The 14326-nt window shown below is 47.7% G+C and overlaps 1 protein-coding gene and 1 pseudogene across 1 annotated transcript in view; one reads left to right on the forward strand and one right to left on the reverse strand.

The window, feature by feature from the left end:
- LOC147124922 (sodium- and chloride-dependent neutral and basic amino acid transporter B(0+)-like) overlaps window positions 1-14326 on the reverse strand; it is a 643543-nt pseudogene that overhangs the window by 444741 nt on the left and 184476 nt on the right.
- The window catches only part of LOC147124923 (sodium- and chloride-dependent neutral and basic amino acid transporter B(0+)-like), a 328414-nt gene that overhangs the window by 229762 nt on the left and 84326 nt on the right, over window positions 1-14326 (forward strand). Inside the window, exon 4 of the mRNA XM_085994777.1 lies at window positions 10232-10399. Within this exon, the coding sequence (XP_085850903.1) occupies window positions 10232-10399 (168 nt within the window). The remainder of the gene's footprint in view (window positions 1-10231; window positions 10400-14326) is intronic.

Genomic DNA, 14326 nt, shown 5'->3' on the forward strand with positions numbered 1-14326 from the left:
GCGTTCCTTGCATCCTGGGCAGCAATGTTCTCGCGTAATGCTGCCGCTGGTTGATGGGCCACTGCGGGATGTTCGTTTTCACACTCCTCCTCCTCATCTGAGGAGGGTATGTGAGGAGCCACTTGGTCCTCAGGAATCTGCAAGCCACGACGCTGTGCCATGTTGTGAAGTGCACAGCAAACCACAGCGATTCTGGAGACCCTGGCTGCTGAGTACTGCACCTGATCTATCCAGGCATCCGAAGGGCATCTTCAGCAAACTGATGGTTTGCTCGATTATGGCTCTGGTGGACATGTGGCTGGAGTTGTAGCTCTCCTCAGCTTCATTGGATGGTCTCCTCAACGGCATCATTAGCCACATCCTCAGGGGATAGCCCTTGTCTCCAAGTAGCCAACCGTTAAGTTGGTCTGGCAGACAGAATAGCGGAGGCACACTAGACTGGCGCAGTATGAAGGAGTCGTGGCAACTGCCAGGGTACTTGGCACAAACATGCAAGATTTCCTTCTTGTGGTCACACACCAGCTGAATGTTAAGGGAGTGGAAGCCCTTGCGGGCGACAAAAATACCTGGAATGCAATGGGGTGCCTTAAGGGCCACGTGTGCAGTCAACGGTGCCCTGCACCCTTGGAAAGCCTGCCAGATGAGCGAATCCAACCACTCGCGCCATGACACTTGCTCGATCCTTGGTGAAATGGATGTGATTGTGCGCGAGGGCCAAGAGGGCATCGGTTACCTGCGTGATGCAAGTGTTTGCGGCCGCCTGGGAGATGCCGCTGATGTCTGCTGCTGATCCCTGGAATGAGACTGAGGCAAAAATGTTGAGTGTGGTGGTGACTTTGACGGCCACTGGTAATGTTTTTCCACCTGGTCCTCTGGGCAGCAGGTCTTGCTGTAACATTGCGCAGATGTCATTCACGACCTCTCGCGAAAGTCGGAGCCGCCTTTGGCACTGCTGCTCAGACATGTTGAGGTAGCTGGCCCTGTGTCTGTAGACCATGTTTGGGGGGTACCTCCTGCGCCGATGGGCTTCCAGGCGCTGGCCCCTTCTGGCCTGTACAGTTTCAGGTGGGTGAGCAGCAGTCTGGCGCTCCTGCTGCTGTTGCTGGTGCTGCTGTTGTTCCTGGTTCTGCTGGTGCCACGGCTGGTGCTTGAGCTCCTCTAATGCCCAGATGGGAAGGAAATAAATGGCTCCCATGCTTCTGGTATATGCCTCAGTTGAGGAAGCACTGAGTGAAGGTGGCGGGAGGGGTTTCCCAGGAGGTCACACTGGAGATGGGTGTCAGGGTCCAACCTTCCACAGGTGTAGTTATGCCTTCTAAATTTGCCCCAGACCTGAGACCACTAAATCCTGCCACCTGCAAATCATGGCTGATCAAATCTCCTCTTTAATGGTTGACCTGCAGCTGAAAGTCAGCAATCCAATAGTGCTCCCGTCAGGTTTCGCCATCGTGTTTCCCACCAGGCGTGTTTCACGTGGGAAAAGGGTTAAAATCGCAAGGGCCTTTTAAAATAGGATCATAGAGGCCATTTAGTGCTTGTTAAGGGCCTTAACGACTGGTCCCGCCTGTTGGATGCGGGATGGAGTCGGGACCATCAGACATGACTGAGTTAAAATAGCTCGGAGTCGGGAACCAGGTGGGGGGGGGCGGTCCCGCACACCAGTTTTTGCGATTTTAACCCCCCACACGCCTCCAACCCTGCCTCCACGGCTCAATGAAAATCCTACCCCAAATATCTAGGGTACACCGTAGGGGGTGAGGTGCTGAAGCCTTGGGTAAACAAAGTAGAAGCTATAAAAGAAATTAAAGAAGCGTGCAATAAGGGCACAGCAGTCATCATGGGTGACTTTAATCTACATATAGATTGGGCCAACCAAATTAGTAACAACACTGTGGAGGAGGAATTCCTGGAGTGTTTACGGGATGGTTTCCTGGACCAATATGTCGAGGAACCAATCAGAGATCAGGCCATCTTAGACTGGGTATTATGTAACGAGAAAGGATTAATTAGCAATCTTGTTGTACGAGGCCCCTTGGGTCGGAGCGATCATAATATGATCGAATTCTTCATTAAGATGGGGAATGAAGTGGTTGACTCAGAGACAAGGGTCCTCAATTTAAATAAAGGAAACTACGATGGTCTGAGGAGCGAGTTGGGTAGGATTGATTGGGGAATGGCACTCAAAGGGTTGACAGTGGATAGGCAATGGCAAACATTCAAAGACCGAATGTATGAGCTACAGAATTTGTTCATCCCAGTTTGACATAAAAATAAAACAAAAAAGGTGACTCAACCGTGGCTAACAAGAGAAATTAGGGATAGCAAAAGATCCAAGGAGAGGACATATAAATTGGCTAGAAAAAGCAATAATCCTGAGGATTGGGAGCAGTTTAGGATTCAACAAAGGAGGACAAAGGGATTAATTAAGAAAGGGAAAATAGAATATGAGAGTAAGCTTCCAGGGAACATAAAAACTGACTGTAAAAGCTTTTATAGATATGTGAAGAAAAAAACATTGGTGAAGTCAAGCGTAGGTCCCTTACAGTCAGAATCAGGGGAATTTATAATGGGAAACAAGGAAATTGCAGGCCAACTAAATACATACGTTGTTTCTGTCTTCAGAAAGGATGACACAAATAACCTCCCAGAGATGTCGGGGAACATAGGGTCTGATGAAAGGGAGGAACTGAAAGAAATCAGTATTTGTAGGGAAATGGTGCTAGGAAAATTGATGGGACTGAAGGCCGATAAATCCCCAGGGCCTGATGGTCTACATCCCAGGGTACTTAAGGAAGTGGCCCTAGAGATATTTGAATTTGAATTTGAATTTGATAGTAGATGCATTGCTGGTCATCTTCCAGAACTCGATAGACTCTGGAATGGTACCCATGGATTGGAGGGTAGCTAATGTTACCCCACTATTCAAAAAAGGTGGTAGAGAAAAAGTGGGGAATTATAGACCGGTAAGCCTGACATCGGTAGTGGGGAAAATGCTGCAGTCTATTATAAAAGATGTAATAGCAGAGCACTTGGAAAGCAGTGACAGGATCGGACAAAGTCAACATGCATTTACAAAAGGTAAATCATGCTTGACTAATCTACTGGAATTTATTGAGGATGTAACTGGTAAAATAGACAAGGGAGAACCAGTGGATGTGGTGTATTTGGACTTTCAGAAGGCTTTCGATAAGGTCCCACATAAGAGATTAGCATGCAAAATTAAGGCACATGGGATTGGGGGCAAGGTATTGAATTGGATAGAGAACTGGTTGACGGACAGAAAGCAAAGAGTTGGAATAGACGAGTCGTTTCCGAGTGGCAGGCAGTGACTAGTGGGGTACCGCAAGGATCGGTCCTAGGACCCCAGCTGTTCACAATATATATTAATGATCTGGATGAGGGAATTGGATGTAATATCTCCAAATTTGCAGACGACACAAAGCTGGGTGGGAGGGTAAGCTGTGAGGAGGATGTGGTGAAACTCCAGTACCATTTTGAGAGGTTGGGTGATTGGGCAGAAACATGGCAGATGCACTATAATGTGGATAAATGTGAGGTTAACCACTTTGGCGGCAAAAACAGGAAGGCAGATTATTATTTGAATGGCAATAGATTGGGAGAAGGGGAAGTGCAAAGAGACCTGGGTGTTATTGTGCACCAGTCGCTGAAGGTAAGCATGCAGGTGCAGCAGGCGGTTAAGAAGGCAAATGGTATGTTGGCCTTCGTAGCAAGAGGGTTCGAGTACAGGAACAAGGATGTCTTGCTACAGTTGTACAGGGCCTTGGTGAGACCGCACCTTGAGTATTGTGTGCAGTGTTGGTCACCTTACCTGAGGAAGGACGTTCTTGCCATGGAGGGAGTGCAGCGACGATTCACCAGGCTGATACCTGGGATGGCAGGAATGACATATGAGGAGAGATTGTGTCGATTGGGCTTATACTCACTGGAGTTTAGAAGATTGAGAGGGGATCTCATCGAAACCTATAAAATTCTGTCAGGTCTGGACAGACTAGATGCAGGAAGGATGTTTATGATGGCCGGGGAGTCCAGAACCAGGGGTCATAGTCTAAGGATAAGGGGTAAGCCATTTAGGACTGAAATGAGGAGGAACTTCTTCACCCAGAGAGTGGTGAACCTGTGGAATTCTCTGCCACAGAGGGTGGTGGAGGCCAGTTCATTAAATATATTCAAGAAAGAGTTGGATATATTTCTTGAGGCTAAAGGGATCTAGGGATATGGGGAGAAGGCAGGGTACTGAATTTGGATGATCAGCCATGATCGCATTGAATGGCGGAGCAGGCTCGAAGGGCTGAATGGCCTGCTCCTGCTTCTATCTTCTATGTTTCTATGTCTCCGACCGGAGAGTAAGTAGCAAGTCAGGGATTTTTTGGGCGATTTATTTTGGACTTTGTTACCCGAGCCGCCCCTCTTACCAACCCGACTAAAGCTGAGGCACCAGACTGTGTATGGTGGAGCCTTGAGGTGGAAGCTACTCTCAGAGACCTGAGCCAATTGCTGAGTAATAATCCTGTGCTCTTGGTCCCAGACTTTATAAAAAATTTGTGTTGCACACCGATGTCTCAGAGGTGTGTTTGGGAGCTGAACTCTCTCAAATAGTTGAGGGAGAGGAATATCCCGTGCTCTACCTGAGCAGGAAACTTGCCGAGGGAACAACAGTCGCTACGGTAGAGAAGGAGTGCCTATTGATGAAATTGGCTGTAGAAACCTTTAAGTACAACCTGCTGGGGTGCCAGATTGTCCTCGTGACCGATCACGCACCCCTCGAATGGATGCGGTCCAACAAAGAAAAAAATACCCATCTTAGCCCGTGGTTTTTGTCACTGCAGCCCTATAGCTTTATGGTGGAACACCGGGCGGGAGTAGCTCATGGGAACGCCGATTCCCTCTCCCATGTGTACTGCCCCACTGTGCAGGCCGCTAGAGATGCTGGCTCTATGCTGGGTTGGTTGGGGGGATGGGGGGTAGTGGGAGTGACCAGGGAATGTGTATCAGGGTGATTGGGGGCCAGTATGTCAGTCGCAACTGATGAAGGCCCTGATCCCAGAGGAAGTGTATGGCCCCTTTAAGAACCTGCCCTTTAAATATAATTGCACCTGAAGTGGGAGCACCTGGAATGGGAGGAGTCTTTCCTCAGCCAGTTAAGCATAAAAGGGGAGGTTCAAGAGAAGACGTCACTGGAAGAGGCTGGGAGTTGAAGAGCTAAAAATTGGATTACATCCACAAACGGGCGTAGGGATCATGATGCGCGATCTCCCTGCGCCTGTTGAAAAGAATGTAGGCAGCACGTGACCTTCATGCTGCCTGCTAATTATAATGATTGTAGCGTTCAGCCCAGCACTGAATGCGCTGCTGAGTGGTCGCACCCTCAGCAGAGGGCCCAAATTAATGCGAGGCTCGCAGCATTGAAATCTAGACTCCACCTCGCAAAGGGGAGGTGCATTCTGCCGGCAGCATCTCATGTAACTGGCTGGGGGAAACAGTGCAAATGTCACAACAGGGGAGAGAGCGTACGCCATGGTTATCTGAACATGGTCCTCTCTCGCAGCACTGGAGGCCTTGGTGCAGGAGGTGGAAAGGAGGAGTGAGGTCCTATTTCCACAGTGGTTCAGGAGACCCTCAAGGCAAACTCGAAAATGACAATGGGAGCAGATAGCCATAGCTGTCAATGCCAGCAGTGTCATCCCGAGGAGCTGGACTCAGTGTAGGAAGAAGTGTAATGAGATCAGTCGAGTGGTCAAGGTTATTGAATAAACCTTCACATGCCATAGCCCACCATCTGCACCACTCGCCTCACACATTGCTCAATGCATTCATCCAGGCAGGAAGAGAGTATTCCATCACACTGCTGACTTGTGCCTGGTAGATGGTGGAAATTCTTTGGGGAGTCATGAGGTGTATCACTCACCACAGAATATGTCGCCTCTGTCCTGTTCTTGTAGCCAGATTATTTATGTGGCTGGTCTAATTAAGTTTCTGGTCAATGCCGACCCCCAGGATGTTGATGGTGGACGATTCAGCAATGCTAACCCCGTTGAATGTCAACGGGATGTGGCTAGACTCTCTCTAGTTGGAGATAATCATTGGCTGGCACTTGTGTGGCGCGAATGTTACTTGCCAATTATGAGCCTAGGCCTGAATGTTGTCCAGGTATTGTTGCATGTAGGCACGAAATGCCACATCATATGAGGGGTTGTAAATGGCGCTGAGCACTCTGCAATCATCAGCGAACATCCCCACCTCTGACCTTATGAAGATCATAGATGAAGCAGCTGAAGATGGTTGGGCGAAGGACACTGCCCTGAGGAAATCTTGGGGCTGAAATTATTCGCCTCCAACAACCACAACCATCTTCCTTTGTGCTAGGTATGTTTGCAGCCAATGGAGAGTTTTCCCCCAATTCCCATTAACTTCAATTTAACTAGAGCTCCTTGATGCCACACTCGGTCAAATGTTGCCTTGATGTCAAGGGCAGTCATTCCCACCTCATCTCTAGAATTCAACTCTTTTGTCCATGTTTGGACCAAGGCTGTAATGAGGTCTGCAGCCGAGTGGTCCTGGCAGAACCCAAACTGAGCATTGGTGAGCAGGTTATTGGTAAGTAAGTGCCACTTAATAGCACTTTTGGCAACTTTCCCCTGCTTCCATCACCACAACCTTACCCTTGTGCCTTTCTCCTTTCAGATAGCCATGAAATCCAACCTGCCCAGCCACTGGTGGAGGAGCAGGAAGAAGGTGATCATGAAGACACAGCATCACTCGATTTCATACTCCCAGCCACCAGCTCAGACACAGACACTCCGTACACTTTAGAGGATAGGTCAGATGCGGGATCTTAACGTGGTGAGACACCGGGCATGAGTGGCCTGCAGCCAGGGCAGGGGGAAAGAGTAGCGCAATTGTCAGCTACCTGGAGAGTGAGGTCGCACAGGAGCTCTGCTGCAGAGGACACAGATGAGGACATTGATGGGGCTGACTACAGAAGAAGGCTGATGTGTTTGCACACTGAAATGTTTGGTGCATTGGCAGCCCTGCCAGAAAGCCTGAGTGCAATGTCAGGGAGCAGGGAGGAGTCCAGCCCTAACCTAGCACAGGGCTTTGTGCAGAGCTTGGAGCCCATGATTTCCAGCAGGAATTGATGGCCAACTCCATTACCGCAATTATGGAACCAACCATGATGGAGGGTCTGATGGCTGACGTCTCAGCTTCCATTGCAGCACAGGCGGATGCGACTCAATGGTTGAGTGCTGTAGTGGAAGCTCAGACATCTGTCATGCAAGCTCAGACTACACTTATGCAGGCTCAACTTGCTGCCATGCAAATTCAGACTGGTGTCAACGTGGCTGTGTTTACCAGCGTGGCAAGGGGTTAGCAGGGGGTCACAGCAGTCCAACAATCTCCCCTCCGACAGATTATTAGGATTGCTGAGGTGCCAGCCCATGCGAGTGGCAGTGGGTTTGTGGAGCAGGAATCTGTTGTCCTCTCTCAGGATGACATCAATCGTGCTCCCGCCACTGCCATTCCGCCAGTGCCCTTGCTGTTGCCTGTCAGCCAACCAGACCAGACTGCTGCCACCCATGCCGAGGTGATGCGGTCTATAGCTGGGCCTTCTAAGCCCACAGCTGCTCAAGGTCATCCTGAAAGCCATCTTCAGTCTCCCGCACTGAAAGTCAATAGCCTTCCACCAGCCGTGGAGCAGCCATTGGGGTAGCACTTCGTAGGAGCACTTGGTCAGGCAAAGGCACATGGAAGACAGGCATTTAGGAAATGCACCAGGTGATTAATTGACTTTTTTATGTAATCTTTGATGGATGGATGTCTAAGGTTGATTTGGAATGTTTTTGATTTGTGGTGGCTTTCATTTCAACATTGTGGCCAAGAGGATGCTGTGATCAGAGTGATGGTAATGTGTGGGACTATTGGTGAATGTGGGTTGGGGGTGCATTCACTGGAACTGCAGTCGGATGAGTCAATCACGGACAGCCCAAGCAGAAAGGGGCTGTCTGTGTTCCTCCCTCCCTTCCACTTCCTCCTGTTCTGCTTCCTCCTCCTCCTCCTCCACTTCCTCCTCAACAGGTCAGTGTATGCCTGGTGGCTAGGGCTGTGTCCTCCTGATGGTGAGGTTGTGGAGCCTGCAGCAGACCACGACAAATCTGGAGATGCGCTCTAGTAAGGACTGCAGGGCTCCTCCAGATTGGTCCAGGCAGCGGAACCATTGCTTCAGCACCCCAATAGTCTCCTCGATGATGTTTCATGTGGCAACATGGCTCTCATTGTATGCATGCTGGTCACATGTGGTTGAGTCACTGAACTGATTCAAGGGATAGCATCTGTTGCCCGGCAGTCAGCCTCTGGTTTGCTTGGTGGTTCATAGATTGAGGGAATAGCGGACTGGCGCAGAATATAAGCATCGTGACTGCTGCCACGATACCGGGCATTCGCCATCATGATGTGCTGAGCATGGTCACACATCAAGAGCACATTCAGCAAATGGAAACATTTTCAGTTGTGGTACATCTCAGCCTTTAGATGCGGTGCCCGCAATGCCATGTGCATGCAGTCGATGGCGCCCTGCACCATGGGAAATCCCGATTGAAGGGATAATTACTACTCCTAGCCCTTTTTGGGCTACCCCAGATCAGGCGTATTCCCTAGACTCCCTGGTGCAAGGGTCAAGGATGTCTCGGGGCAGCTGCAGGGCATTCTGGAAGGGGAGGGTGAACAGCCAGTTGTCGTGGTGCATATAGGTACCAACGCTATAGGTAAAAAATGGGATGAGGTCCAAAAAGCTGAATATAGGGAGTTAGGAGTTATATTAAAAATAGGACCTCAAAGGTAGTAATCTCAGGATTGCTATCGGTGCCACATGCTAGTCAGAGTAGAAATAGAAGGATATTTTAGCTGAATACATGGCTAGGGGAATGGTGCAAGGGGGAGGGATTCAAATTCCTGGGATATTGGAACCGGTTCTGGGGGAGGTGGGACCAGTACAAACTGGATGGATTGCACCTGTTCATGGCCGTGACCGATGTCCTAGGGGGTGTTTGCTAGTACTGTTGGGGAGGGTTTAAACTAAAATGGCAGGGGGTTGGGAACCTGTGCAGGGAGACAGAGGAAAGGGAAGCAAGGATAGAAGCAAAAGACAGGAAGGAGAAAAGGAAAAGTGGAAGTCAGAGAAATCAGGGGTGTAAATCAAACATGGCCGCAGTAAACAATAATTCTAAAAGGTCTAAGGGTGTTAAAAAAACAAGCCTGAAGGCTTTGAGTCTTAATGCGAGGAGCATTCGTAATAAGGTGGATGAATTAGCTGCGCAAATAGATGTAAACGGATATGATATAATTGGAATTGCAGAGACATGGCTCCAGGGTGACCAAGGCTGGGAATTCAATATCAAGGGGTATTCAATATTCAGGAAGGACAGGCAAAAAGGAAAGGGCGGTGGGATAGCATTGCTGGTTAAAGAGGAGATTAACACAATAGTAAGGAAGGATATTAGCTCTGATGATGTGGTATCTGTATGGGTAGAGCTGAGAAATACCAAGGGACAGAAAACGTTAGTGGGAGTTGTATACAGACCCCCAAACATTAATGTTGAGGTTGGGGATGGCATTAAACGGGAAATTAGAGATGCGTGCAATAAGGGCACAGCAGTTATCATTGGTGACTTTAATCTACATATAGATTGGTCTAACCAAATTAGTAACAATACTGTGGAGGAGGAATTCCTAGAGTGTATACAGGATGGTTTCCTGGGCCAATATGTCAAGGAACCAACTAGAGATCAGGCCATCTTAGACTGGATATTATGTAATGAGAAAGGATTAATTAGCAACCTTGTTGTGCAAGGCCCCTTGGGGAGGAGCGATCATAACATGATAGAATTCTTCATTAAGATGGAGAGTGAAGTAGTTGATTCAGAGACTTGGCTACTGAATTTAAATAAAGGAAACTACGATGGTATGAGGTGCGAGTTGTTTTGGATGGATAGGGGAATGTTACTTAAAGGGTTGACAGTGAATAGGCAATGGCAAACATTTAAAGATCGCATGGATGAACTACAGAATTTGTTCATCTCTGCTTGGCATAAAAATAAAACAAAAAAGGTGACTCAACATAGCCTTCTGAAAAGTCCAACCAGCTGAATCCATGTTAAAGAATTTATTTCAATTATATATTTTCTAATCTAAGCCCTGTTCTTCATTCCATTTTAAGGTGTGGGTATAACTATGGTCCTATTTGGTGCAATTGCCGACATTTCCTACTCCTGCATCATCGGCTACAGCCTGTTCTACTTGTTTGCTTCCTTCCAATTCCCCCTGCCGTGGGCAGACTGCTTCAGTTGGTGGGGAGCAGATGAAACATGCAGCAGGACTCCCAAAGGTACTGTGTTAACTTCTATTGGGTAAGGAATAGACACCGACTGTTCATTTTTCATTCTGTCGGTCTGAGTGAGTGAGAAAAGTTGACAGTAGTTTCAGTGGCCATCTTCATTTTGATCGTACAGCAGAAATGTTTGGATAGAAATCAGCAGCAGGAACCGTGTTACTGAGTCACTGGGCTTTCAGGATAGTCGGTAATTTGTTATTTTGAATACAGGAAAAGCTTTAAAGAAAATAGCTGATCTCCTATGGCATTGCTCATGAGAAAAATTTTAAAAGCCTGAGGGATATAAATTGACTTTGGGTGGTGGTGCAAACGGGTGATAGTGAATTGGCAGCCCGGGTGCACCCGCCTGAGTTTATTTACTATGAACTTCATTGGGAAAAATACACTGGCTCTTCCTGTAACTGTCTCTTTGCTTGTCACCTATTCTCTAATTCTTTCTCTTTTGCTCTTTCAATCTCTTTGTTTTGTTTCCACTGTTTGTGTCTCCCTTTTTCTATCTGTGTTTTTGTCTCTCAGTTTCTGTGTTTGTGCAGGAATATTTTTCTCAATTTCTCCCGTAACGCTTTTACACAACTTCCCATTCATTGGCAGCAGTCGTGACCATAGTTCTTCCTCTGTCTGCCTCTCTCAAACGTTGCATGACAGCATGTCCGTCTCTTTTATTTCAATGTCTTGTTCTCTTTCCTTTTACTCTCACCTCCCATGGAGCCCTGCTGTTCAACTCAGGACTCAAAGTATTGATGTTTATTTTGGGATATCAACGTCTGATTCTCTCTGAATATATCCTGCTCACTGAGTGGATCCTGCTCACTGTGTGGCTCGCTGAAAGGATCCTTCTCGCTGAATGGATGCTGCTTGCTGAATGGATCCTGCTCACTGAGTGGATCCTGCTCGCTGAATGGATCCTTCTTACTGAGTGGCTCGCTGAGTGGATCCTGCTCGTTGAGTGGATCCTGCTCGCTGTGTGGATCCTGCTCACTGCGTAGACCCTACTCGCTGAGTGGCTCATTCAATGGATCCTGCTCACTGAGTGGATCCTGCTCATTCGGCCCATCGAGTCTGCACCGGCTCTTTCGACGAGCAATCCAGTTAGTCCCACATACCTGTTCTTTCCACATATCCCTGCAATATTTTCTCCTTCAAGTATTTATCCAATTCCCTTTTGAAGGCTACTATTGACTCTGTAACCACCACCCTATCAGGCAGTGCATTCCAAATCTGAACCACTCGTGCATAAAAAAGTTTTTCATCATGTCGACCTTTGGTTCTTCTGCCAATCACCTTCAATTTGTGCCCTCTGGTTCGTGACCCTTCTGCCAATGGGAACAGCTTCTCTCTATCTACTCTGTCTAGACCCCTCATGATTTTGAACACCTCTATCAAATCTCCTCTCAATCTTCTCTGCTCTAAGGAGAACCACCAAACTTCTCTAGCCTATTCACGTAGTTGTAATCCCTCATCTCTGAAACCATTCTAGTAAATCTCTTCTGTACCCTCTCCAAAGCCTTCACATCCTTCCTAAAGTGTGGTGCCGAGAATTGGAGACAATACTCCAGCTGGGGTCAAACTAGCGTATTAAATATGTTTAGCATAACCTCCTGGCTTTTGTACTCTATGGCTCTATTTGTAAAGCCCAGGATCCCATATGCTTTATTAACTGCTTTGCTAACCTGTCCTGTCACCTTCAAAGATTTGTGGACAAACATCACAGGTCTTTGTTCTTGCACCCCCTTTAAAATTGTGCCATTTAGTTTGCATGGTCTCTGCAGGGGGATGGGGCTCTGCCCTGCCCAATTGCAGGGGTCTTTAGTGCCTGTTGATGTATTGGGCCTCGGTCTCCTTTATACCCTTGCAGATTATGTTAGCCTGCAGGTCGGGTGTCACTAAGCACCCTCTAAGGAGATAGAGAACAACAGCTTATAGAGGAGGACTAAAATACGGTGGCGACCCGCACAGTTTATACCTAACCTGTGGGGTACTCCTGAGCCCAAGTGCTCCTGGAGTCCTCTCTCTTTTCCCTAGTCTGCTGTTCCCTTGTTTGGCGGATTCGAAGCGCCCTAATGCCCCTATCTGGTTCTAACTCCAGAATTTGGGTGGAGAACGATGCACTTTAAATAGACACTCGGAGACAAGTAGTCCCCGGAAAAAGAACAGGTGACAACCAATTTTATTTGCCAAGGTAAGTTCTACCACAAACGTAATAAACGCACACACACATTTATAACTATAAATAAAATATGAGCGAGAACAGACACAACGAGAATGTTTAAACAGTTTTATCTTTACCAAGTCCAATCCCACCAACCCACTTTCCTACCTAAACTAGACTGACAGTTGCAGGCACTTGGATTATACACACAGCCTCCTCCCTTGACAGATGGAATTTTGAGTGCGGTTGTTGGGTTGTTGTTGTTGATGTCGTCGTCGGAATTCGACCTGTGCCTCGGGTTCGCCGTACCCCGAACCTCGGAGAGGGCATTTGCTGCGTCTGGTCGGGTTTTCTTGCAGTTTGGTTTTGTTGATTGCGCTTTCGGTCGGTTGTCGTTGATTGGTTTGTGCTTGATGGAAAAGGTTCCCGAAATGACTGGAGTGAATGCTGCCTTCCACAGCCACTTCGGTCGTTGGTGTCTTCTTGTCGAGGTCCCCGGAACGGGAGTCGGTATACAGTATGGCTTCTTGCGGTGATGTTGCGCCGTCTGGTAGCGGAGTAAACCTTCAGAATACCGATTGAGCCTGGGGCCTGATGGTGGATCTTCTCCTCAACGCAGTTGGAGTTCTTTAGATGTTAGTTTGCCCCAGCTCGTCCCTCCCAGGCTCGTCTTTTCCCTCAGCTTCTTAACTCGCTCTCCTGTTTGTTCTTCTGGTAATAGTTCTCTCTCCGCCTTGGTCCTTCTTGTGTTCCATATTTATACAGGTATGTGTGAGGACAGGGTATTGTTTTGAGTGCACATTGGCTCCTCCAAGTCTGCTGCCCCATTGTGTCAGTCCTGGGACTTGATTAGTTTGGGCCACCTCTTAACTGTAGTGATCCCAAGTCCGAGTTGATTAAGGTGATGATGGCTTGTATTCATAGCCCGATTAGGGGTGAGTCACATATTCAAACCCAGACCGGGTTGTCCCCATTGGCCGGGGGTTTCCTCGCTTCAGGTCTGACTCGGTTCCCTGATTGGCCTTTGAGAATGCACTCTGCTTCAATTGGCCGACATCTATGGCTCGGCTCTGAGCCACAGTCCCCTGTATTCGGATGTCCCAGGCATATCCCAGCCTGCTTGTTGGGACCTCTGCCTTGGCTGAAAATGTTGCTTTTAAACTGTATAGGGCAATCCAATTTTTGGTAAAACGTGGTTGTGGATTTTCAAACCCTACAGTCCCCCATCTTGACACAACCGGGTATAGCTGGGATGTGTCAATTGGCATGTAAGAAAATCCAAAAGTCTACCAAGTGTCAGTCATCCCCTTTGTTTACTCTAACTAATAACCCTTACAAAGTTAGTGTAAAAACAAAAACAAAAAAAAATCTTATTCCTTTCAGGTATACATCAAAACAAGGTATTACATTTTTCCAATACATAGAGCATAACAAAATACCCCATGCCACGTGTGTTCCTTGCGTCCTTTTCTGCAAAGTTGTACAGCTTTCACCATATCCATACAGTATAAGATATATATCTGTGATGGCGTAAGTTCGTACTGTGTGATCTGCCGTACATAAGTTTTGACAGCTTACGTAGTGTATGGTATTCGCCAGCTCCGGGTACGAGTAGTGCTGCGATACAGTGCATCAGAATGGTCCTCTTTGTTTCCGACAAGGAAAGAATGCCTGGAAACAAAAGGGCATTCTTCTCATGGTTATACGAGGCTGTCCTTCTGTTGCTGCTTGTTGAATAATTTCAGATACCAGTGTGCTTTCAGGGCTCTTCT

The sequence above is a fragment of the Somniosus microcephalus genome, chromosome 1 (assembly GCF_052327205.1).
Source record: "Somniosus microcephalus isolate GS21.2 chromosome 1, FLI_Smic_1.0, whole genome shotgun sequence".
In the NCBI taxonomy this organism is placed as follows: domain Eukaryota; kingdom Metazoa; phylum Chordata; class Chondrichthyes; order Squaliformes; family Somniosidae; genus Somniosus; species Somniosus microcephalus.